At 42.9% G+C, this 24013-nt stretch overlaps 1 protein-coding gene across 1 annotated transcript in view; it reads right to left on the reverse strand.

Annotated features, from left to right (window-relative positions):
* Positions 1 to 20: 20 nt before the first annotated feature.
* The window catches only part of EIF2S2 (eukaryotic translation initiation factor 2 subunit beta), a 33742-nt gene continuing 9749 nt past the window's right edge, over positions 21 to 24013 (reverse strand). The window contains 10 exon segments of the mRNA XM_017877434.1: positions 21 to 294; positions 902 to 987; positions 4427 to 4483; positions 7402 to 7550; positions 8170 to 8270; positions 9524 to 9659; positions 14329 to 14368; positions 14370 to 14430; positions 16228 to 16404; positions 22924 to 23054. Of these exon segments, the coding sequence (XP_017732923.1) occupies positions 119 to 294; positions 902 to 987; positions 4427 to 4483; positions 7402 to 7550; positions 8170 to 8270; positions 9524 to 9659; positions 14329 to 14368; positions 14370 to 14430; positions 16228 to 16404; positions 22924 to 23054 (1114 nt within the window). The 3' untranslated portion in view covers positions 21 to 118.

Raw genomic sequence — 24013 nt, forward strand, 5'->3', positions numbered from 1 at the left:
GTCGCCAAAATATTGGCAGCTTTTAATCTTGTTTTAATAGAACGGTATATCCACTCTGATGGCAAACCTGTCCAGCCACATCTCCACAACACGCTTTGCAAAATCAGTGATTAGCAAATTAGTTAGCTTTGGCACGGAGCTGTGCTCGCTTGCCCGTGACAGCCTGGAAGCCGGTTTTGATGCTGGCAACAGAACATCTAGAATGACAAGTTTCGCACTGTAGGAAATAGAGTCGTGTGTCCTTCTGTAGGATTGTGTCCGGTGATCGGCATGTGTGACAAGTGACATATTCCTCTGCAAATAAAGCAACACACAGAGTTACCTCGTGGCCACAGTGAGGTAGAGAAGTTTCTGCCTTCTTAAATGTATCTCCTACAAAGAACTCCATAAGCCCAGTCTGAGAATTTACCTGAGCACCCAGACCAGGGAAGCTCAGCTATCCAAGGGGTAAGAAAACACAAGCTGTCTGCTGTGGCGTTTCTGGCACTAAACATGGGCTGATACTCAATGCCCCAGGATACAGGGAAGCCTGCCAGCTTGCTTATTCTTGTTTCTGTGTACAGGAGAACCACTCAAACGTGTTAGCAGACATGCCAATTTTAAATAACTAGGAACAAAAGGGGCCATGGCCAGGCCTGAATCACAGGCAGGTTTCTCTGACTTGGCCTTTAGCCCTACAATCAACCAGCAGCTTCAATCAGCTGGGCTTTCTTTAAAATCCAAATCCTTCCCTATACCCCTAGTTAGTAGTCAAGAGCCACCTCCCTTTCACTATCATTTTGTCTCTGATCTTTTAAGGCCAGCTTTTCCCAGCTCACTGCAATCAAATGGATCTTCCTACAACACTGCAGCCTGATGAGAACATTTCAGGGTGATCTAATGAAATTAATTACACACTTACTGATATATCTTCTCAAGACATTTTCTATCTGTTTCTGTTGGAATCTTCCTTTGATTACAAGTTGGTTATTACCATCTATAGAACCACTATGAAAGAAAACAAAATATCTCCATTATTATTGTTTTTTTCTAAAAGAACCAAATTCCAGCACCTTTAAACTTAATGAATTTAAAATATATTCAGTAGCATAGGATAAACTCTAGTACTGGTGCTATACTACTTAGTTTCCCAAAATTTATTTATTTATTTATGACACGGGGTCTCACTCTGTCACCCAGACTTGAGTGCAGTGGCGCAATCATGGCTCACTGCACCTTCAATCTCCCAAGCTGAAGCAATCCTAGCCTGCCAAGAAGCTAGGATACAGGCACTCCCCACTGTGAACTGCTAATTTTTTTTTTTTTTTTTGGTAGAGATGGAGGAAGTCTCCCTATGTTGCCCAGGCTGGTCTCGAACTACTGGACTCAAGTGATCCTCCCACTATGGCCTCCCAAAGTGCTTGGGATTAAAGGCGTAAACCACCATGCCCAGCCTCAAAATTTATTTTTAATTAAACAGTTTGTGTCTAATGATGTGCCCATACTAACATCAAATCCAATTAAATCTCCAGTGATAACAATCAGATTTATAATTGATTTTAAAATAACAATCAGATTTATAATTGATTTTAAGTCTAAAACAAACTGATTCCTTCATTGTGTGTGAAGTCCATCCAACAAAAGAAAAAAAACTTTTACGAATCATACCATGTACAAAGTAAGGGAAAGGAGAGAACTAGAAATACAAAAACATGAAAGGGGCTACATTTGTTTTTTAAAATTCTAAGCACCAAATATTTTGATTCAGTCATGGTTAAAAGTATAGTTGATGAAAATATATACTAAAATTGATTGTGGTAGCAGTTATACATATTAATTTTAACATGTGATATTAAAAACCACTGGAGCCAGGCGTGGTGGCTCACACCTGCAATCCCAGCACTTTGGGAGGCTGAGGCAAGTTGATCACCTGAGGTCAGGAGTTCGAAACCAGCCTGACCAATATGGTGAAAACCCATCTCTACTACAAATACAAAAAAATTAGCCAGGTGTAGTGGTGTGCGCCTATAGTCCCAGCTACTGGGGAGGCTGAGACAGGAGAATTGCTTGAACCTCTTGAACCTGGGAGGCAGAGGTTCGCAGTGAGCCCAGCTGGCCACTCCAGCCTGGCAACAGAGCACAAGCTCCATCTCAAAATAAAAAAACAGGCCGGGCGCGGTGGCTTTCAAGCTGTAATCCCACACTTGGAAGGAGGACGCCGAGGACGGGCGGATCACAAGGTCAGGAGATCGAGACCCATCCTGGCCTAACCCGGTGTAAACCCCGTCCTCTTAGCTAAAAAAATATAAAAAACAGCCGGCGAGTGGCGGCGCTTGTAGTCCGCAGCTACTCGGGAGGCTGAGCAGGAGATGGCGTAAACCCGGGAGGGCGGAGCTTTGCAGTGAGTCTGAGATGCCGGCCACTGCACTCCAGCCTGGGCGACAGAGCGAGACTCGCGTCTCAAGAAAAATAAATAAATAAAATAAAATAAAAAAACAAACAAAAAAAGAAACATGGATTGTATATTTATTTTTATATTCTTTTGGCAGGGGGGCGGGGGGGGTGTCCAGGGGTGGAGGTTTAATAGGCAAAAGAGAAAAGAGAATAGCTCGCTCTCTCTTGCGAAAGAGACGGATGTCCGAGTGGAACTCCCCTGGATTATATACTTTAAATTTGTAAGCTGTTATTTCAATAAAGCTGTTTCAAGAAAAAACAAGGATAGTTGAATCACAATCCAGAAACTGTCAATGGTACTTAATGATAAACTGTTTGACAGGAAACTGTTGACAGGCACTTTTGAGAAAGGAAAGCTCTAGGCTAGAAATCATTCATTCAAAATTATAAATCATAAAGTGAAACAACAAAATTCAGTCAGGCAGGGTTAAATTTCCTCCTCCACAGATTGGAACCCTTAATCTCCAGGCTACAGTGATTCCAATGCTTAATGTAGAAATTTCATTCACTGTCAAAAGAAATGGAATTTTCTCAAAAACCCATTTAACCCACTTGACCGTAAGTTTACTGGCCACAACTTGTTATAATAGTTTATCCCACCTCTACAAAACCTCTAGATTATTCTAACAATAGAAAAAAACAACACTAGCTTTTGCTTCTTCATTAGTTTGTGCAAGTTACAAATAAACAACGGTGGTAACAAATTTATATTTAAAACACGCTGGGCGCAGTGGCTCACGCCTGTAATCCCAGCACTTTGGGAGGCCGAGACAGGCGGATCACCAGGTCAGGAGATCAAGACCATCCTGGCTAACATAGTGAAACCCCGTCTCTACTAAAAATACAAAAAATTAGCCGGGCGTGGTGGCGGGCACCGCTACTCAGGAGGCTGAGGCAGGAGAATGGCGTGAACCCGGGAGGCGGAGCTTGCAGTGAGTAGAGATCACCGCATTCCAGCCTGGGTGACAAAATGAGACTCCATCTCAAAAAACAAACAAAAAAACACAATTATTCTACAACAGAGTCAATGTATCCACCACGGTCAAGTAAATTATTCCTTAACCCCACACCAAGGGTAGCAAATCCCAACAGTTTAAAGAGAGTAGGAAGAGAACACTTTAATTATCTCTGTGCTGCCAGTGAGGCACAGGGGTCAAGCCTGCTAGGTGATCAAGCTGCAGGGAAAGATAGACCTGATTGTATCTATCTTGACTTTGCCACTAAGCTAGCTAGCTATGTGACCAACTACAACTTCACTTTACTGAACCTGTTTCTAAATGTGAAGACAGGAATATTACTTTCTACTTCATAGAACTATTGTGAAGATTAATTGAGATGGCACCCAAAAAAGCACTTGGCTCACAAGAGGTGCTCAATATGCATTAGTCAGCATTATCATAACCTACTCTACATTACTTATTGTTAAAGGGACATTAGGCTTCCAGATAGTAGTCAAACTCATTGGCACGGGCCAATGAGATCTTGGCCTTCCTGAATGGGTGGGAATGACGTGCTCAGTGCCTTCAAAAGGTGAGCCCTGAAGACAGGTAAATACCTATTTCATCACAGATCCCTGTTTCAATGGTTTCTAAAGTGCCACTCATCAACTTCCTAGCTGTATTTCTTCAATAGCCTGTTACCAATTTAGGAAAAAATAGTCTGACCTTAAAAAAACTGATTCCTCTAAAGATCTAATATTTGCTCCATAAAAAGACTCATGAGTTTCAAATTAGTAACAGGAAAGTCTAAACATGGCAGTTCTGTGGTCCTCTCATTGGTACACCAGCAGGCCTGTTCAGATGTCAACTCTGTGCCCTATTCCTAAGCAGTCAAGCTCTCCCACAGAAACAAAGTGATTTCACTCCTCCACTGGCCTAAAAGTTTCTCTAATAATCAGGTGAACATTTTCTCTAAGTGTGTTACATATCCTTTTCAAGAAAGGTTCTTATGAAATGTCCAGCAATACTGTATGTAAACATATATAGTTTCTTACCTTGTACCCAATTCAGCCAACAAAAATGCAAGGAGATGTTTGGGCTGACGATGTAATCTAAAAAGAAAATCAAAATACATAAACCTTATCTTTCATGGAAATCTCACCAAACTTCTAAAAAATCTGTTCATTGTTTTGATCTGTGATTATTTAGCTATTAGGTGAATTTCACTGCATCGTTTATTTAAACTTTGAAATAAAGATAAAGTATATGACACCACTTTTTTTATTGTTAAGAGATGGGGTCTTGTTGTGTTGCCCAGGCTGGAGTGCAGTGATGATCATAGCTCACTGTAACCTCAAACTCCTGAGTTCAAGCCATCCTCCCATCTCAGCCTCCCAAGTAGCTAGGACTACAGGTGTGTGCCACCACGCTGTCTAACTCTTTAGTTTTGTGTAGAGATGGGGTCTCACTACATTGACCAGACTGGTACAGAAGTCATGGCTTCAAATGATCCTCCTGTCTCAGCTTCCCAAAGTGCCAGGATTAGAAGTGTGAGCCAAGCCGGATACCACTTGTTTACACTTCAATGCCCATAAGACCATATTACATTTTATGACTACATACATATGAGTAAGTGTCTAGAAACAAGGATGGAAAACATAAACAATAAACACCAACTTTAAAGAATAACAACTTCCTCTGGGAAGGAAAAAGGGGCCAGGAAAACATACAAAGGTGGCCTTAATTATAACTATAAAACCACCTTTTTTTCTTTTGTTTTTGAGACTATCGTAAAATAGCATAAAACTTTCTTTTTAAAGAGGTAGGCCGGGCGCAGTGGCCAGCACTTTGGGAGGCCGAGGTGGGTGGATCACGAGGTCAGGGGATCGAGACCATCCTGGCGAACATGGTGAAACCCCGTCTCTACTAAAAAATACAAAAAACTAGCCGGGCGAGGTGGCAGGCACCTGTAATCCCAGCTACTCGGGAGGCTGACGCAGGAGAATGGCATGAACCCGGGAGGCGGAGCTTGCAGTGAGCGGAGATCGCGCCACTGCACTCCAGCCTGGGCGACAGAGAGAGACTCCGTTTAAAAAAAAAGAAGTAAAAAAATCTGAAGCAAATGTGTCAAAAGTTCAGCATACACCAAACCTAGGTGATGTTATCAAACAGGCTAATAAATATATATATTAATCCATATATATTTCCTGTTTAAAATTTCCATTAAAAGAAAGTGTATGTCTAGAAGGGTTCCGTGGTAGCACAACAGCAAAAAATGGAAACATCTTAAATATTCACCAACTAGAGGAATGGTTAAATAAATACATTCCAGGGTGTATTCTACTTTTAGAAATATCTCAATATACAAAAAAAAAAAAGATGTACACATACATATAAAATAAAAAACACAAATATAGAGCAATGCTATTCAATAGTTTCATTTTTTAAATCTATAGTGTGGCACTGTTTGAACTTGTTCCAACAAGCAGGTGCTACTACAACAATTTTAAGCTATTTTTCCCCAAAATGCAATGGGTGAGAACTGGTAAAAATATAGTAAAATAGGTAAGCTCCTACATTGCTGGCGGGAGTATGAACTGGCACAACCTTGCTAGAAAGCAATGTGCTAATATTTGCCATAAAAATATCCATTCCTTTTTTTTTGTGTGTGAGACAGAGTCTCACACTACTGCCCAGGCTGGAGTGCAATGGCACAATCTCAGCTCACTGCAACCTCCGCCTCCCAGGTTCAAGCGATTCTCCCCGTCTCAGCCTCCGGAGTAGCCGGGATTACAGGGACCTGCCACCACGCCTGGCTTATTTTTTGTATTTTTTAGTAGAGATGGGGTTTCACTATGTTTGCCAGCCTGGTCCTGAATTCCTGACCTTGTGATCCGCCCACCTCGGCCTCCCAAAGTGCTGGGATTACAGGTGTGAGCTACCGCGTGAGCTACCCAGCCAGTTATCTACCTCCTAATGGTGGACTTTGCAGATGATTATTCATTTTCTTTAAGCATGTCTTCATCTTCTAATTTTTCTGCAATGAGCATATACTACTACTGTCACTAGCCAAAAAAACTAAACTATTTAAATATATGTAAGTAATGAAAACAAGCAATTATCTCCGGGTAGTAAAATTTTGAGTGAATATTCTCTCTTTTGTGTTTACCGTATTTTCTACAACAAGCATGTATCACTTAGGAAACTGAAGAACAAAGAGTAGATAAGGTCAGTCGTCCTAAGGAACCTGCCAGAAAACATGCAGCTGAGGAGCTCAGAGAAAAGCCATTCCCAGACAGTAACCTAGGGCTGACTCTGGCATAGAATGTGATGGTAACTAACAAAGGCAGTTTCATCAATTGTGTCCTGGCAATGATCATCCAAGGAAGAGGCTCACCAAATTCAGGCACTTTCCCTGAGCTCACTGCTTGCTTGGGAGGCCTGTCCTAGACCGACTGATGAGCCTTTCCACTCCCTGGGCTCCCAAGGCTCCTGTCTGAGGACGACACTGAGACTCCTCATTCTTCACTACATCTAGTTAGGATCCATCCTCAATGGGTCAGCATGAGTTGATTTCTGTCACCTCTGAATGCACTAATAAAACAAGCACTCCTGGGCAACACAGCAAGACCCACGTTTCTACCAAAAATAAATAAATAAATAAATAAATAAATAAATAAATTTTTTAAAATTGGTCTGGCACAGTGGTGTGCACCTGCAGTCTCAGCTACTTAGGAGGCTGAGGCAGGAGGATTGCTGAAGCCCAGGAGATTGAGGCTGCAGTGAGCCATGACCACTCCACTGTATTCCAGCCTGGGCGACAAAGCAGACCGTATCTTTAATAAAATAAAATAGCCCCGAGACTTATGAATTGAAGAAAATGACAGACTTGAACTGTGAACTCCCTCAACCCCTACACTTGTGTGTTCTTTCCATCTATAATGAAGTCCACAATAAGGACATTTAGCACTCTTAAAATTGCATTGAGAATCTGGTATTTGGGATGAAGGTACTCCATTAACCAACTTACAGTTTACAGATATCTGTAAAGTTGACAAAAGAAGTTTTCTTGGTTCCTACTCGGACGACCTGTGGAGGTTTCATGACAAATTTCCTTTTCTCCCCAGCAACCATATCTGGATTCTTTTCCCTCATGATGTTGAATACTCGATTCAGCAGCTATAAAAATAAAGTGGTATTCATGAACACACTTAGTAACTGCAGGGGTACAAAGTTCCCCTTTGAGTCACATTGCTTAACAGCAAATACTTCACTTCTGATTAAATATACACATGCATTACTACAAGTCTGGGAGCTCCTTGAGGGCAGAGGTTCATCCCCAACCAGCATTTGGTTCGTTATAGATGTTCAGCAACTCCTTATCCAAAGTGAAATGAATGAACAACTACTCATTCTGTTGTTTCTATGGGAAAGTACATGATACATGGAAAAGTAAGATTCAAGAAAGCCCAAACTAGCAAACTCCAGAATACCCTGGCCCCAAATTAGCTAGTCTGTCACCACTGCCCTCCTGATTCCTAGAGGGCTGAATGCACTCAGCAGTCTGCAAATTCAGGTGGGGACAGTCAGTAGTACTACAATGACTGCTGCACTCTGGGCAGGCTGCCCCACGGGTGCGCACCAGGAACTGCTGTGCACTGGCTGTGTGACCGCTCTGCATTTGTTCCACCATCAGTCATTACTTTAATGGCCCTTCCAATTCAAGGAAGATTTATCTTGCTCTTCTTTGAGCACTAGTGAATAGCTTAGCCCCTTTTCACAACAGATTTTGTCTTACCTCCTCGTATGTGTAGTCTCTTTCTGAGCCTGCCCAAGCAGGGCCTGTCTGATTACTGAATGAGATACCATCATCTTTTTTGCTGTCTTCATCTTCTAGAGCTACAGATAATAAAGATTTTAAGAATGAAGGGTGGGCCCTACTATCATACAAAAGTGGGGGTGGGTCTAGAAAAATGGAAAGTTTCAAAGACATTTGTCTTCCCTTCCACAGCTGCATTCACAACAGCCTTACGCATAAACCAAAGCTCACAACCCTTTTCCTTAGAAACAGGGATATTATGACTTTCAAAAAGACCCTTAATAGAGACCTCTCTAATTAGGAGTTAACATACAGAAATGTTTCTTAATTTAACAAGCCAAAGATAAAATAATGCGTTAGAATAATTAGAGGAAAGAGTTCAACTGTTCTGAGCACCTAAGAAACAGCAACATCCATAAAACTCATCTACTGACAAAAGTTCTCTAAAGACCCCATAGCATTTAGAAACTAATGAAACTGTAAACAAAACTTAAAAAAAAATTTTATTAAAAAATTGGGGCCGGGTGCTGTGGCTCACGCCTGTAATCCCAGCACTTTGGGAGGCCGAGGTGGGCAGATCACCTAAGGTTGAGAGTTTGAGACCAGTATGACCAACATGGAGAAACCCTGTCTCTACTAAAAATACAAAATTAGCCAGGTGGGAGGCTGAGGTGGGAGAATCGCTTGAACCTGGTATGTGGAGGTTGTGGTGAGCCAAGATAGTGCCATTGCACTCCAGCATGGGCAACAAGGGCAAAACTCAGAATCAAAACAAACAAACAAAAAATCAGGCCAGACACGGTGGTTCACGTCTGTAATCCCAGCACTTTGGGTGGCCAAGGCGGGTGGATCACAAGGTCAAGAGTTCAAGACCAACCTGGCCAAGATGATGAAACCCTGTCTCTACTAAAAATAAAAATAAAAAATATTAGCTGGGCGTGGTGATGGGTGCCTGTAATCCCAGCTACTTGGGAGGCTGAGGCAGAGAACTGCTTGAACCTGGGAGATGGAGGCTGCAGTGAGCTGAGATCGCACCACTGCACTCTAGCCTAGGTGACAAGAGTGAGACTCCGTCTCAAAAAAAAAAAAAAAAAAAAATCGGTTACAGTAATTTTCCCAAGCCTGATTCAGTATGTTCTTAATGTAATCACAACTGACAAATTCTTTAACTGCCATTATCAAGCCAGACACTGTTTCCTTTCAGCTTCTATTATCAGGCAGTAGAAATAAGGGGCAAGAAAAAAATTATAAAAGCACCCCCCACCCCCATCAAGGAGACTAGGGCCAAAGGCTTGAGTAACCTCTGAATGTGCTGCTGGGTCCTCAGCATTACCTTCATCTTTCTCTAGTATTTCATCCTCATCTGGGAACTTAACATTCTTCTTTTTCTTCTTTTTATTGCCAAGCATAATGTCAAGGTCATCCTCTGGTTCAGTTGGTTCTTGAACATCACTTTCAATCTTAAGATCCTAAGAAAGTGAGATGAGTCTGAACATTTGATACTGGGACTATTCTTTTTATTTATTTTACTACATTTTCTGTTGAGATGAAGAGTCTTGCTTTGTTGCTCAGGCTAGTCTCAAACTCCTGGCCTCAAGAGATCCTCCTACCCTGGCCTCCCAAAATGCTGGGATTACAGGCATGAGCCATCACACCCAGCCTGTTCTTTTTTTAAATTGACATGGGCTGACATTATTTTGGTGCGGGAAAAAAGTCACATATTCAAAATTGAAGTTACAGATAACTTTGGTCAGAGATGGACCAAACTGGCTCACAGAGACTCTGCCATTTAAACTGTGAATGCTTCAAAATACTTTTGGGATCTCTACCTCTCATTCATCTCTTTATTCTTCAACCTTAGGATCTTATAATTATTGTCCTTGTTTCCAAACCAGGCTACTGTCAGAATCACGGCAGAGGCCAGGCGCCTTGGCTCATGCCTGTAATCCCAGCACTTTGGGAGGTCAGATCCCTGAGGTCAGGAGTTCAAAACCAGCCTGGGCAACATGGTGAAACCCCATCTCTACTAAAGATGCAAAAATTAGCTGGGTGTGGTGGTGGGCACCTGTAATCCCAGCTACTTGGGAGGAATCACTTGAACCCAGGAAGCAGGGGTTGCACTGAGTTGAGATCATGCCACTGTGCCACTGCACTCCAGCCTGGGCAACAAGTGGGAAACTGTGTCTCAAAAAAAAAAAAAAAAAAATTCACTTGAGAAACTTTTAAAAGTTTAAATCGGATTGACAATCTTCAGGAGGAACAGGATTCTGGAGTATTTTAAAGAAGTTTCTAAGTGATTTTGTCACTGGGAAAGATTTTTCTGGGTGACACCAAATATGTGGTGGTCTTCCACACAGACCCTCCAATGCCAATTAGGTGTCCTCCAGTTTAATTAAGACACACACTATCCAGAGTTATCAGATTTCACAGGTTTAACAGCTCAGTTCCTCAAGACTGCCTTCACTTCAGATGCCAGTCACCACGCACTGGGTCCCCATGCTGCCTGCTTCTGTCCAACATGGCTATAAACTCGAAGTTCCCACATTCCCTGCCAAGAGTCAATAATTTGCTAAAACGAGTCATGGAACTTAGGAAAGTACTTACTATTGCCAGTTTATTATAAAGGATGCAACTCAGAAACAGCCAAACATAAGCAATGCATAAGACAAGGTATTGGGGTGGAAGCTGAGGGGTAGCAAGGAAGGTAGGCGTGGAGCTGCCAAGCCAGGGACACCACCCTCCTAGCACCTTGTTGTGCTCACCAGCATGGTAGCTCTCCGAACCCATGTCTAGGGGTTTCATTACAAAGGCATGACTGACTGATTACATTATTTATTTATTATTTTTATTTTTTTTTGAGACAGAGTCTCACTCTGTAACCCAGGCTGGAGTGCAGTGGTGCGGTCTCAGCTCACTACAACCTCTTGCCTCTCAGGTTCAAGTGATTCTTCTACCTCAGCCTCCTGAGTAACTGGATCTAGAGGCACATGCCACCACACCTAGCTAATTTTTATATTTTTAGTAGAAATGGGGTTTCACCATATTGGCCAGGCTGGTCTCAAACTCCTGACCTCAGGTGATCCACCCGCCTAGGCCTCCCAAAGTGCTGGGATTACAGGTGTGAGCCACCACGCCCGGCCAACTGATTACATTATTAAGTGGTGGCTGAACTCAATTTCCAGACCATCCCTCTCTGGAGGTGGCAGAGGGACCATTGGAAGTCCCAACCCTCTAAAATCACAGCTTTGTCCTTCTGGTGACCAGCCCCCATCCTAAGGCTGTCTAGGGATCCCCAGCCACCAGTCATATCAGTAGCATACCAATGACCCTGTTATCACTTTGAAGATTCCAAGGATTTTAGCAGTTGTGAGCCAAGAACATAAAGAACAAATATTTTTTATTATACCACAGTCAGCCCGGCACCCGTCTGTGGCGTGGTCTTTGGGCATCACTCCAATAGATGACATTATCAAAGAGGGAAAGGCAGAAGCTATGGGGAATTCGGATCAAGTGATAAATAGAGACAAAGTAAAGCTTGACCCCAAGATCAGCTGCCAGAGGCATGGATGTAAACGGCATATTAAAACCTAGAAATGAGTCATAAACATCCCAGAAGGGCAGAAAAGGCCAGTCTCAGTTTCCAGCTTTCTGATTTCTCCTTCCTTCTACCAGCTTATTCAGCTCCCTATCCTGAAGTGCGCTGTCAACCTTACTTATTAATTAATATCTATTAATCAGGATGTGTGCCTACATCCTGAACTGGGACAATGGCTACAGTCATTTCAGAAATCTTACCAGCAGAAAAGCTGGAATAGCTGGGAGTAAATAAAGCTCAGAGTCGGAATCCCAAATCCGGCTGTGTAGTCTTACTGCCACATGTGGCTACAAGACCAATCTGCCAGCTGGGCGCAGTGGCTCACAACTGTAATCCCAGCACTTTGGGAGGCCAAGACAGGCGGATCACCTAAGGTCAGGAGTTTGAGACCAGCCTGGCTAACAGGTGAAACCCCCTCTCTACTAAAAATACAAAAATTAGCCTGGCGTAGTGGCGGGTGCCTGTAAACCCAGCTATTTGGGAGGCTGAGGGAAGCCTGAGCCCAGGAGATGGAGGTTGCAGTGAACCGAGATCACGCCATTGCACTCCAGCCTGGGTGACAGAGTGAGACTTTGTCTCAAAAAAATAAATAAATAAATAAATCTGCCCATGGTATCCATTAGCCACATACCATACAAACAGGACACCAAATACTCACCCAGTCTCTAAGTCAATAAATAAGAACTTAGAAATGCTGAATGTAAGTTAGCACGCACTAGCCAACTTCTATGCTGTAATATTATTATTTTATCCCAGTAAGATCTACTTCCATACTGACACCAAGACACAGCAGAAGGCAGAGAATGGCAAAAAGTATTTTTCTTTTTTCTTGAGACGGAGTCTCACTCTGTCGCCCAGGCTGGAGTGCAGTGGTGCTATCTCGACTTACTGCAACCTCTACCTGCTGGGTTCAAGTGATTCTCCTGCCTCAGCCTCCTGAGTAGCTGGGACTACAGGTGCACACCACCATACCCAGCTAATTTTTGTATTTTCAGTACAGATGGAGTTTCACCATGTTGGCCAGGTTGGTCTTGAACTCCTGTCCTCAGGTGATCTGCCCGCCTCGGCCTCCCAAAATGCTGGGATTACAGGCGTGAGACAGCACGCCCAGTCTGCAAAAAGTATTTTTAAAGGCTTTTCAAAAGCCCTGGAATAGTCTGAAAATTCAGGTGGGAGAGTAGCCCAAGATCTCAAAAACCCTTCAAGTGAATGTCCATCCTGATGACCAGGATACCTCTAACATCCTCTTATGTTATGACTTCAACAATAGTATTCAAGCACTTATTTAGAGCTAATCTCCCAATAAAAGCTATTGGAGGAATCAACCAACAAAGCCTTGTCAACCAAAACTTTCTGTTACCCAGGATATTTAAATCCCATTTCTCATTATAATCTGAGCATTTTTCTCAATTTCCCTATAGTAGAAAGAAAAGAGAATCCCCAAACAGGGAGAGAACAAGATGAATCCAGATAAAACCAGCTTGTTCTCAAGGATTCTACATTATCCTTGAATCAAAATATCTTTGCAAACAGGAAAAATATCTTACTCATGTCAGTACTCTAGCAATTACCACACAATGCTTCAAATGCTTGACTCGCTGTAATCACTTACATATTTACTGAATTAACTGTCATAAAATTATGACACTATTTCTAAAACCCAATGAATTACTGTATACATTTCCTGCTACAAGTGGGATATACTTTATTCACTTGAGTTTGAGCAAATAAACTACTTACCAAAGAAAATTTTGAGTAGAGGGCACGAGATATTTGGTGTATGTTTGCTGTTGTGTGCGCACGTGCTTTCTCTCTCTCTGAGTGTGTATTGCTATTACCTTGGGTTTTATAAATAGATGTGTGGATTCTGCTAAGGTGATTCCTAAGCAGCATCTTTAAAATGGTTAACTCTAGGGAGGAGAACAGATCTTCAGCTCCTTCCCCTTTCATCCATCCACCTACCCTCCCTCCTGTTCACCTTCCTGTCCACCTGTTACTCCCCGTCCAAAAGAATTTTGAGATATTTGTATTAGAAATCAATTCGGCAATAAGACTCACAGCGTCTCAAGTACCCACAAGATCAGATCATAAAACTAGCCTGAATACTCTGGTTTGCCTACAGGCCACACTATCATCAGCTACCAACCACCACTGTGGTTCATTCTTTGCTGCTTAGAAGTACATGTATGAATTTGTGTATGTTCTATGTTACCAAAAGTTTAAGAAACCAAAGGAATATTTGCTCAAAAGGATTTCTCCCTCATAGAAATAGTTCTCTGCAGCCAAAAATCTCAGTATGGTTAAGGACAAGGGACATTTTGTGATCATTTTAATGGCACACAATACAATAAGTAAGACGTAAATTTAAATTCCTTGAACTACAATCCCTTTAAGAACCTAGTCAGACACACTCCCAAGAAAAGCAATTAAGTGCTAATAACAAAAGCACAGCTAGTAAGACGTGAGTCAAAGGGAGGGAAACATCAGCCATTAGCAACCTTGCAAGAGGCCAAATTTTACCTTCAACAAGAAAGCAATACTACCTTTACACCTTCTTCAGCTTCATCAATATCAAATATCTTTTAGTTTTTTTCTTCTTTTCTTTTGATTAAAGAAGTTCAAGTCATCTAGATCATCAGAAGCATCTAAAAAGACCAATGCATAATCATTAACAACTAAAAGGCAAAGCATCAAATTATGAGTTACATAAACATAGCTCAGCAATTACTCAAGTCACCAGAAAAGACTGACTGAGTATTAATTAGTCCCTCCACAATCACAAAAGTTACTGTTTTTTTTTTTTTTTTTTGAGACCAAGTCTTGCTCTGTTGCTCAGGCTGGAGTGCAGTGGCACAATCTCGGCTCACTGCAACCTCTGCCTCCTGGGTTCAGGCGGTTCTCCTGCCTCAGCCTCCCGAGTAGCTGAGACTACAGGTGTGTGCCACCATGCCCAGCTAATTTTTTTATCTTTTTTAGTAGAGACAGGGTTTCACCATGTTAGCCAGGATTGTCTCGATCTCCTGACTTCATGATCAGCCCACCTCCGCCTCCCAAACTGCTGGGATTACAGATGCTAGCCACCGCACCTGGCCACAAAAGTTATGGTTCTGAAAAACAAAATGGTGGGTCATCTCAAAGATCTATAGGAAAAATCTGGTTAGGGGACCATGTTGAGAATATTTATTTAGTAATCTGACCATATCACTCTCCTCATTGTTCCCAAGACAAAGTCAGAGCTCTAACACAATTTCCAACTCTCCAACTTTATCTCCCACTTCTGCTTCTTGCCTTCCTCACTTCAATTTCTGGTTCTAACCCTACTGAACTACTTTCAGTTCCGAGTGCAATATACGTGAGGTCTCTCACCTCCAAACCTTCCTGTGGGCCCTCTTACCTCCATCTCACAGGATCTTGGTTAAATTACTTCCACCAAAGCCTTCTCTAAGCTTATCCATCTTTCCCTGCAACTTGGTTAGGTATCCCCAGAATGCTTGTATAGTATCTTCTGCTTACCCCAACTGAGGAACTTACTACCAGCTTGCTTATCTATCTCCCTACTAGATACTAAGAGCCTATGCCTTGTTCACCTAAATTCTACCACCTAGCTCAACATTTTATTGCATCTATTAATCATCAAAAGGCCTAACAAATTATTTCACATTTATTAAAATAAGGCTGCACAGTAAATACAAGTTATCAGTGAAATTTTACCTACCATTAATGAGTAGGCTCTGTTCAACAAATTTTCCATTTGACCTGCCATGTTATAAACTAGAAATATTTTAGGATCCCTCTGCTACAAAGTTTTTCAAGAAACTACTTACAAATCCATTTTATCTTATTACAACAGGAATGAGTTACTTTCCAAGTTTGTTTTAAACATGTAGAACACACTTAGCACAGGGCAGATGCTCAGCGAATGTCAGCTGTCTCTATCCTGGCACAGAGTTAAATTCAACAGACACAAATAATGTTTATAGAATCATTTCTCTCTAATAGTCAAATTATGTCTATGTTACAGCACAGGGGTAACTAAAGCTGATGTCTAACCCCAAATACTTTAGGCTATCATTTTAATCTCTCATATATATTTTCAGACTTGCTAAGACACAAAACTGCCTATCTTAGTACTATTTCTTTCTGCCCACACTCAAATACAACTACTGTTAAAGTTAGAGAAGAGACCTGATGGGTTAAACTGGAAAACCAGCTCTGGAACAGCAAGGTTTCATCATCTTTGCAACTTGTGAATTAAATGGGAACTTCCCTGCAACAAGCCTATCAGAAATCGAAAATGGTCCACTGCATACAGCCTACTGATGGCCTTGACTTCACTGGAGCAGCCTAATCAGGCTGAGAGGTGACTGCATATACAAAAGCCAAAATGCTCATAGAACCAGGGCTTCTAGGACAACAGTAACTCTCTCACATCAACCACTCACCTTTTTTCCTAGTGTCCTCTTCATCAGCCTCCAAATCTTTGTCCTCAGTTGGCTCTGGCTCCACTTCTTTTGTTTCTGAAGGCTGGGTTTCCTCTGTTTGGGTATCCCCTTCCTCATCTAACATAAAAGGCTTCTTCTTCTTCTTTTTCTTCTTGCTCATAGTAGGATCAAAATCATCTGTTTAAAAGACAAAAAACAAAAGGGACCAAATGATTGTTTTTAATGATGCTCACATTCCAAATATGCTTTATCCTCAAAAGGCATACTCTTAAAAGTAAAAGAGTATCTGATACATTAAAACACCAAAGGAGAATTTACCAAAAAATAAAATAAAATGTCCACCCAACCTTCCTGACACTATTAAACATCAGGGGAATTGAAACATGTACACGTCTTTCAATTTGCAAAGTATCACAGATACTTCACTTTCAGTTTCATGAGCAAATATGGACGTTTGAATGAATCATGGAATTTAGGGAATGGACTTTCACAACAACCTATGCTATGCCTCTTACTTTATAGATATAGGAAAACAATACCTAAGCAGGATGTAAATTTTTTTTGTACTGTTTTTTTTCTTTCTTGAGATGGTCTCACTGTCGCCCATGATGGAATACAGTGGCACGATCACAGCTCACTGCAACCTCAACCTCCTAGACTCAAGTGATCCTACCATCTTAGCTCCCCAAGTAACTGGGACCACAAGCATGTGCTACCATGCCCAGCTAATTTTTTCATTTTGGAGAGACGGGGTCTCCCTCTGTTGTCCTGGGTGGTCACAAACTGCCAGAGGCAAACAGTCCTCCCACCTCGGCCACTCAAAGCAATGGAATAACAGGTGTAAGCCACCGCACCTGGTCAGGGGTATAAATGTTTTATTCAAGGCTGGTAACTTGGGGCTGCTACAGAGAGACTTGAAAGACTTCTGACCTGATTAAAAAAACAAATTTTTTAAAACTTTATCCTGAAGTTCAGACAGATCTTCAAGGAAACCCATCCGCAACTCCTCATGTGTAAAACATTTCACTCCGCTTTTTGCTTGTGGAACATTAAAGGTTCCATTTTCTTTTTAACGAAACAGGGTCTGGCTCTGCTGCCCAGGTTGGAGTGCAGTAGCATGATCTCAGCTGAATCCAACCTTGACCTCCCAGTCATGCCATCCTTCCACCTCAACTTCCTGAGTAGCTGGAATTACAGGCGTGCGCCACCACACCCAGCTAATTTTTGTATTTTTAGTAGAGACAGGGTTTCACCATGCTGCCCAGGCTGGTCTTGAACTCCTGGACTCAAATGATCCACCAGCTTCAGCCTCCCAGTGTTAGGATCACAGGTGTGAGGACCATGCCTTGCCCCCAAATTCTCTTATTTTTATCTAAACATCCACTATAGAATAGGTGGAAAACTAATTTATAATTTGTAGACTATCTGCTTGCACTGATCACTTGAAGAAAGAAAAGTTCAGACATCATACAGGCCAGACACCTGATAGAGTAGAAAGTGCAGGAGGCCAGGCGCGGTGGCTCACGCCTATAATCCCAGTACTTTGGGAGGCCAAGGTGGGCGGATCACAAGGTCAGGAGATCAAAACCATACTGGCTAACATGGTAAAACTCCGTCTCTACTAAAAATACAAAAAATTAGCGGAAGGTGGCGGGTGCCTGTAGTCGCAGCTGCTCAGGAGGCTGAAGCAGAATGGTGTGAACCTGGGCAGTGGAGCTTGCTGTAAGCCGAGATCGCACCACTGCACTCCAGCCTGGGTGACAGAGCAAGACTCAGTCTCAAAAACAAAAAAAAAGAAAGTGCAGGGTCTTTGAAGTCAAATAGAACTGGATTCAAATACCAAGTTTTTTTTTCTGAGCCCCTTACCAATCTCTCTCCACATTCTATTAATATCATGCTTAAATTCAGCATTTTGCCCAGTGATCTGCTGTGGACAGTGTAGTAGTAAAGTGTTTAAAAGCACAAGTCTGGAGCCCATCTGACTGGATTCAAATTCTGACTCTGGCTTGTACCTATGTTATTCCACGGCTCATCTGTAAAATGGAGACAAGTAGCAGAATGACAACAAACCACACAAGGTTACTGGGAGGGTTAAAGAAGTATGTAAATGTAAAACCCTTGCCGTAGTGCCTGGCACATAAGTACTCGATAAATATTAGCAACTGTAATTTATATAATACTTTACCATTCACAAAGTATGGTTTTCTCTTGATTCCTATCACTGAAATTTCATCAACTCAGGTGCTCTAATTTCCCAAACATATAAAACTCTCAAAAGCTTCCAAAAATTGATTCTAACATAAACTTATTTATGTCCCAAGATCATTAAGGAAACTAGACTGAAATCAAGCCACAGTCTGTAATAAGGTAATATAGTTACTGTCCTTGCCCAGTAGAGAAGTATGGTATTTGCAAAGTATTTTCAAAGTTAGTCTTTTCTCCCTTAACAAGGATTCAATCGTATAAATAATTAAATCTGAAATGTAGTCAGTCTGAAGAACATTATCTGGCCAACTTAAAGAAGTGTCCCTACCAAGGTAGAAGAGCAAAGAGGAAGGAGTCCCCCACTGCTGACCCACTATTGAGCACCGGGTCACCCTGCAAGGAGCACTGCAATCATACAGGGAAGTAGCTACATTTCATCCTCATTCTTGAAATAGGGAGACTTGGCTAAGGTTCTGGAAGGGATTACAATCCATTCATTACATTTTTTCAAGCATCAAGTTCCCTAGAATATTCATTGCCTTTTAACCATCATTCATCAAGACAGACTAAAGATGGAAAGGATCCTGGTATCATCAGAGGACAGCCTCACAAGTGCCTTCTTATCCCCTGAAAAACCTTATGGTCTACAAGTAAACAGTTTGGTTGTAGCCTTGTAATGGATAATAAACATGCAAGAATCATAAACTGAAATAATTAACCTCTCTCTCAATTACTGTCTGCATACTTAACATACATACTCATTGCCTTATTTTATTCATACCATCCTGCAAAGTACAGTTTACAAATAAGGACCAGGGATCCCGAAGCAGCACCCAAAGAACGAGGCCATGACTAAAATCATGGCTAAAATCATGGCTTTTTAAGACTTTCATCTCTAACTTCCAAATTATAAGCTGACTACACTCCAAATTGGTTTTATGAGACTAGTTTGGATTTGAAAAGCAAATAGCTGTTGACAGTGCACTTATGGAAAACTACAGAATCACTTGAGTTATATTTTAGGTTCACAACAAAGCCTTCAAAAGCATACATTTTTCTATTTTCAACTTCTCACGTTTGGTTGGAGAGGGCAAAGAAAAGGTATACCAGCTAAAATTACCCTGAAATGCTTCATCGAATTAGAAGCCTCTTCTCATAGATCATACCTTACCCAAGAAATCAACTTTATAGTCATACTATACCCAGAAGCAGGTGTGAGTCACAAAAGAACCCACAGAGAAGCAAGACATTGATCTAAAAGTTCCTTCCAAAGGTGACCAGAACAAATGCCAAGTGTCGCCCTCTCTGTGTGATAAGATTGCGGGATTTTTTTTTTTTTTAAAGGATGGGAGTCTCATTATGTTGCCCAGGCTGAAATGTAGTGACTACACTCAATTCTAATTATAGTGCACTGCAGCCTCAAACTCCTGGCCTCAGCCTCCTGAGTAGCTGAGACTACAGGTGAATGCCACCATGCCTGGCTTAGATTCTGCTATTTTTCTTTGTATTCTTTTGTGTTTCATAAACTTTACACAACACACATCCCATTTTGAATCAAAAAAAAATTTTTTTTAATTTAAAGCTTCTTTTTGCAAAAACACCTTACCATATTTTATGAAAACCCAATGTTCTGACTCCTTGTGAATGGGACCCAGTAGTAAACAGGCAAGTATTAAATGTTGATGCTGCTTTTAACAAATGTGAAAATACTGAATGCCTGTTGATTAGAGGATTTTTCTTTTCCCTTACCAGGGAGCAGCCATATCTGTAGGATTCTGCTTTTTAAAGATCATGGTTCCATGTTGGGAGGCTGAGCCAGGAAGACTGCCTGAAGCCAGAGGTTCAAGACTAGCTTGGGCAACAAAGCAAGACCTCATTTCTACAAAAAATTAAAAAGTTAGCAGGTGCGAGAGCATGTGCATGCAGTCCCAGCTACTTGTGAGGCTGAGGGAGGAGGATCCCTTGAGCCCAGGTGACAGAGGCCGCAGTGAGGTATGATTGTGCCACCGCACTCCAGCCTGGGCAACAAGAGCAAGAACCTGTCTCTAAAAAAACTAAAAAAAAAAAAAAAAATCATAGTTCCACTAGGTTGAAAAGGGTTCTGTTTTGGTGAGTTTTGGCTTAATTACCAGGTTTAAAATAAACGTGTGCAGTGTCTTTCAATTATGCACCCTAAAAAAAAAAACCACCCAAAAACAGAAGATTGGGCGTGGTGGCTCACACCTGTAATCCCAACACTTCAGGAGGCTGAGGCAGGCGAATCACGAGGTCAGGAGTTCCAGACCAACATGGTGAAACCCCATCTCTACTAAAACTACAAAAAAAAATAATTAGCTGGGCATGGTGGCGGGCGCCTGTAATCCCAGCTATTTGGGAGGCTGAGGCAGGAGAACTACTTGAACCCAGGAGGCAGAGGATGCGGTGAGCCGAGGTCACGCCACTGCACTCCAGCCCAGGCGACAGTGCAAAATTCCATCTTAAAAAAAAAAAAAAAAACAGAAATATGAAGGAAACAGAAAATTACTTTTTAATAGTAGCCTCTTTAATCGTCTAGCCTGATGACCACCAGGCAGGATTACTTCCACTCTGGGAAGTCCCTCGCAGTTTATAAATCATTTTCAAGTACAGAGTTTCATCTGATCCTCACAAGCCTGTACAGTAGCCAGATGTTAAAGGAATGGCCTAAAAATACTTACCTAGTCAATAGCACTAGAGGAACCAGGCCCTACATCCTATTCTTCATACCTTGTCTCCATTACTAACTTCTGCCTGGCAGAATGGAAGCCAAAGACCAGGGTTCTAGTCCTACTAACTAGAACCTTTCTGCATGATCTTGGACAAGTTAATCTCCCTCGGCCCTGGTTTCCTGTAAAATGCAGTTGGACTGGCACCCCTAAGTGGCCAAACTGTCTAATACTTCATTGGTTTCCAAAGTCCTATGCTAAAATGCTAGTTCTGCCATCTTTGCGTCACAAAATTCTGTTCATCCATCAGTAATGTATTCATATTCCACTTCTTTCAAAACCTAATCCCACTGCTAAAAATGAACCCTCTAGCCCTCCAAGTCACTATGTTGACGGCCCTATTTCTACCTTGTGTGTCAACTAGTTGACCATACACAGAATAACACCCCATGGAATCTTGCACTACGTAAGTACTGTATTTGCCAAAGGTTATGAGAAGTTTGAAAAATGAGTAGAAACGAAACAAGTGTGAAACACTGCCACTCTCAGAACATTTGAAATACAGCAGCCTAGAGCAATGTCTATCATAACTGCCAAGGACCATCTACAAACTTTCAGTTTCTCTAAGCCATTAAGATCCTAGTCAATCTGGAATTCTACTGGCTCAGCCACTTAGTATTTGATCATGGGCATTATACAACTCTGAAACACTCAATTTTTTCATCTCTAAAATGGGCACAACAGACCTATTTTACAGGACTGTTGTAAGAACCAAGTCTAAGAGACTGGAATCCCCTCCAGAATACATTCCAAATTCCTTAACTTCGTCTTCACAGCCCTCCATGAACTAATCATTACCTGTTTGTCAAGTGTTCACCCCTTAACTGTCACCAAACTGGAGATTATTCTACTTCCTGTGAGCACATTTACTGGCCTTTCTCGGCCATTCCTTTGCCCTTGTGATCAAGGCTTCCTATTGCCTGAGGAAATTCTCAGCACCGTACAGGGACTCCCCCAATGTTAAGCAACACCTACTGAGAGTACTTAAAATCAACTTAATTTTAAGTCGGTAGATATTATATCAACTAGGATGTATCTGGGGGAAAGGGATTTGAGGAAATTCACTGAGTTCCAAGCACCACGGCAGAAAAAGATCCAGCCAGTTTCACAGCCCGGACTTCCCGCTCACGTCGCTGGGAGCCCTCTGTTAAGGGAAGCTCCGGGGCTCACCCGGAAACTTTCCGGGAAGGTCAGTCACTTCCTGAGGCTGCAGAATCTTTTTCTCTCGTTCTAACCCCATCACCCCTCGTCTTTTAAAAGCAATGCTAGGAAGGCAAACGAGGGCGGGATACCGGCCCCGACAAGACAGCCTAGAAAGTTTTAACGAGGGCGTTCTACCAAGCTAAGAGAGCTCCTCGCGGCACCCCCGGCACCCAGTGAGGCGAGCTGGGGCGGCAGTGCCAAGCAGAAAGGAATGCAGGGATCGCCAGCCCCAATCTCGTTCGGGGCATTAACCGGGCATTCGAGCCCCTTCAGGGAGGGCGACTCAACGTGTGCTCTCCATTCCGGAAACGCCAGCCACGGCAGGAGGTCCGCCTCGGCGCCGCCGCCCTGAGGAAAGCGCGCTGCAGCCAAGCCTGCGGCTCCGGAGTCCTCGCCGGCTCTGCCGCTCCGGGCCGCCTAGGCCCGGCTGCCCCACATGGCGGCGGCCAGCTGCTAGGCCGCAGGCCCGGTCTCCCACACTAGAGTGGGTTCGGCTTTTCGCCTCAGTCCTTAGTTAGCCCTAACGCCGGGCTCAGACCCTCACCTCGTCCCCAGACATGGCTGCGGCTCGAGTGGGCTCGGCACGGACAGGAAGTCAGACGGGTCACCCCCAGGCCCCGGCGGCAGCGCTGCTCCTGCCGATACCTCTCCCACCACCGCACTAGGCTCTTGCATCAGCGAAAGGGAACGACACCCCGCCCTCTCCTCCAAGCGTTGGAAATGCGCCTGCGCAGAGCTCGCCAAGGCGCAGGCGCGCAGAAGAGCCAACCTAGCGCGCTTCGTGTGGCGCGAGTTACCAGGCGACGCCGCGTCGCCAGGCATGCCGGGACTTGTAGTCCACCTATAAGAGGATTGCGCTTGCGCGGTAGCCTCCCAGCGACCTGTGCGCGACGACCGAGCGAGCGGCAGCCGGAAGAAGGTTAGGTTGTTGATACTGCCTCAGCGTTTTGGAGCGTTCTCTTGTGCTGCTTGTAGAGTGAATTGGGGTCCCTTCCTCCTGGATTAGGGTAGTGCTTAGACACTGAGTCGTATGAACCCGCTCGACCTTTAGTTTCCCACTTGACCCTGGGGGGTCATGGTGTTTGAGAAGTTCTGAGTTGGAGCTGGAGGCGCTCACCTCCCTGAGGGTTTTTACTTCATGAGAAATTTGACGGCTGGTTTTCTGCTTAGGAGGTCAGAAACCAAAGTATCTTCCCGGTCTTCTCCCAGGAGATATAACATCTCCTGAGGAGAAACAACCACGCAAGAGGCAACTGTCGGGAAGCCTCAAAATACTTGTTTATGAAATCTGAACGCTCTGGCTGCACCACAGAATTTCCTTTTAGACCTAAAAACAGTAGAGACCCTTTAGGGAGCTCTCACTGCGGCAGTGCCCTCCAGCCAAAGACCGTCAAGAACACTCCTGTAGTTGGAAAAAGTGGGGTTTATGGTCTTGCAGGGAGGGCAGTACACCGTGGAAAACACCGAGACGTCTTGAGAAGAGGGTGTTGGAAAGAATGTACAGGGTTTGGGCAGGGTTTAAGGAAGCAGAGCTTCTCTCTGGATTAGATGCAGTCAGGAGGTGGGGGTAATTCTATGATTGGGTAATTTAATAATTTTTTTTTTTTTTTTTTTTTTTTTTTTTTTTTTTTTTT

The sequence above is a fragment of the Rhinopithecus bieti genome, unplaced genomic scaffold (genome assembly GCF_001698545.2).
Source record: "Rhinopithecus bieti isolate Rb0 unplaced genomic scaffold, ASM169854v2 scaffold_65, whole genome shotgun sequence".
Classification (NCBI taxonomy): Eukaryota; Metazoa; Chordata; class Mammalia; order Primates; family Cercopithecidae; genus Rhinopithecus; species Rhinopithecus bieti.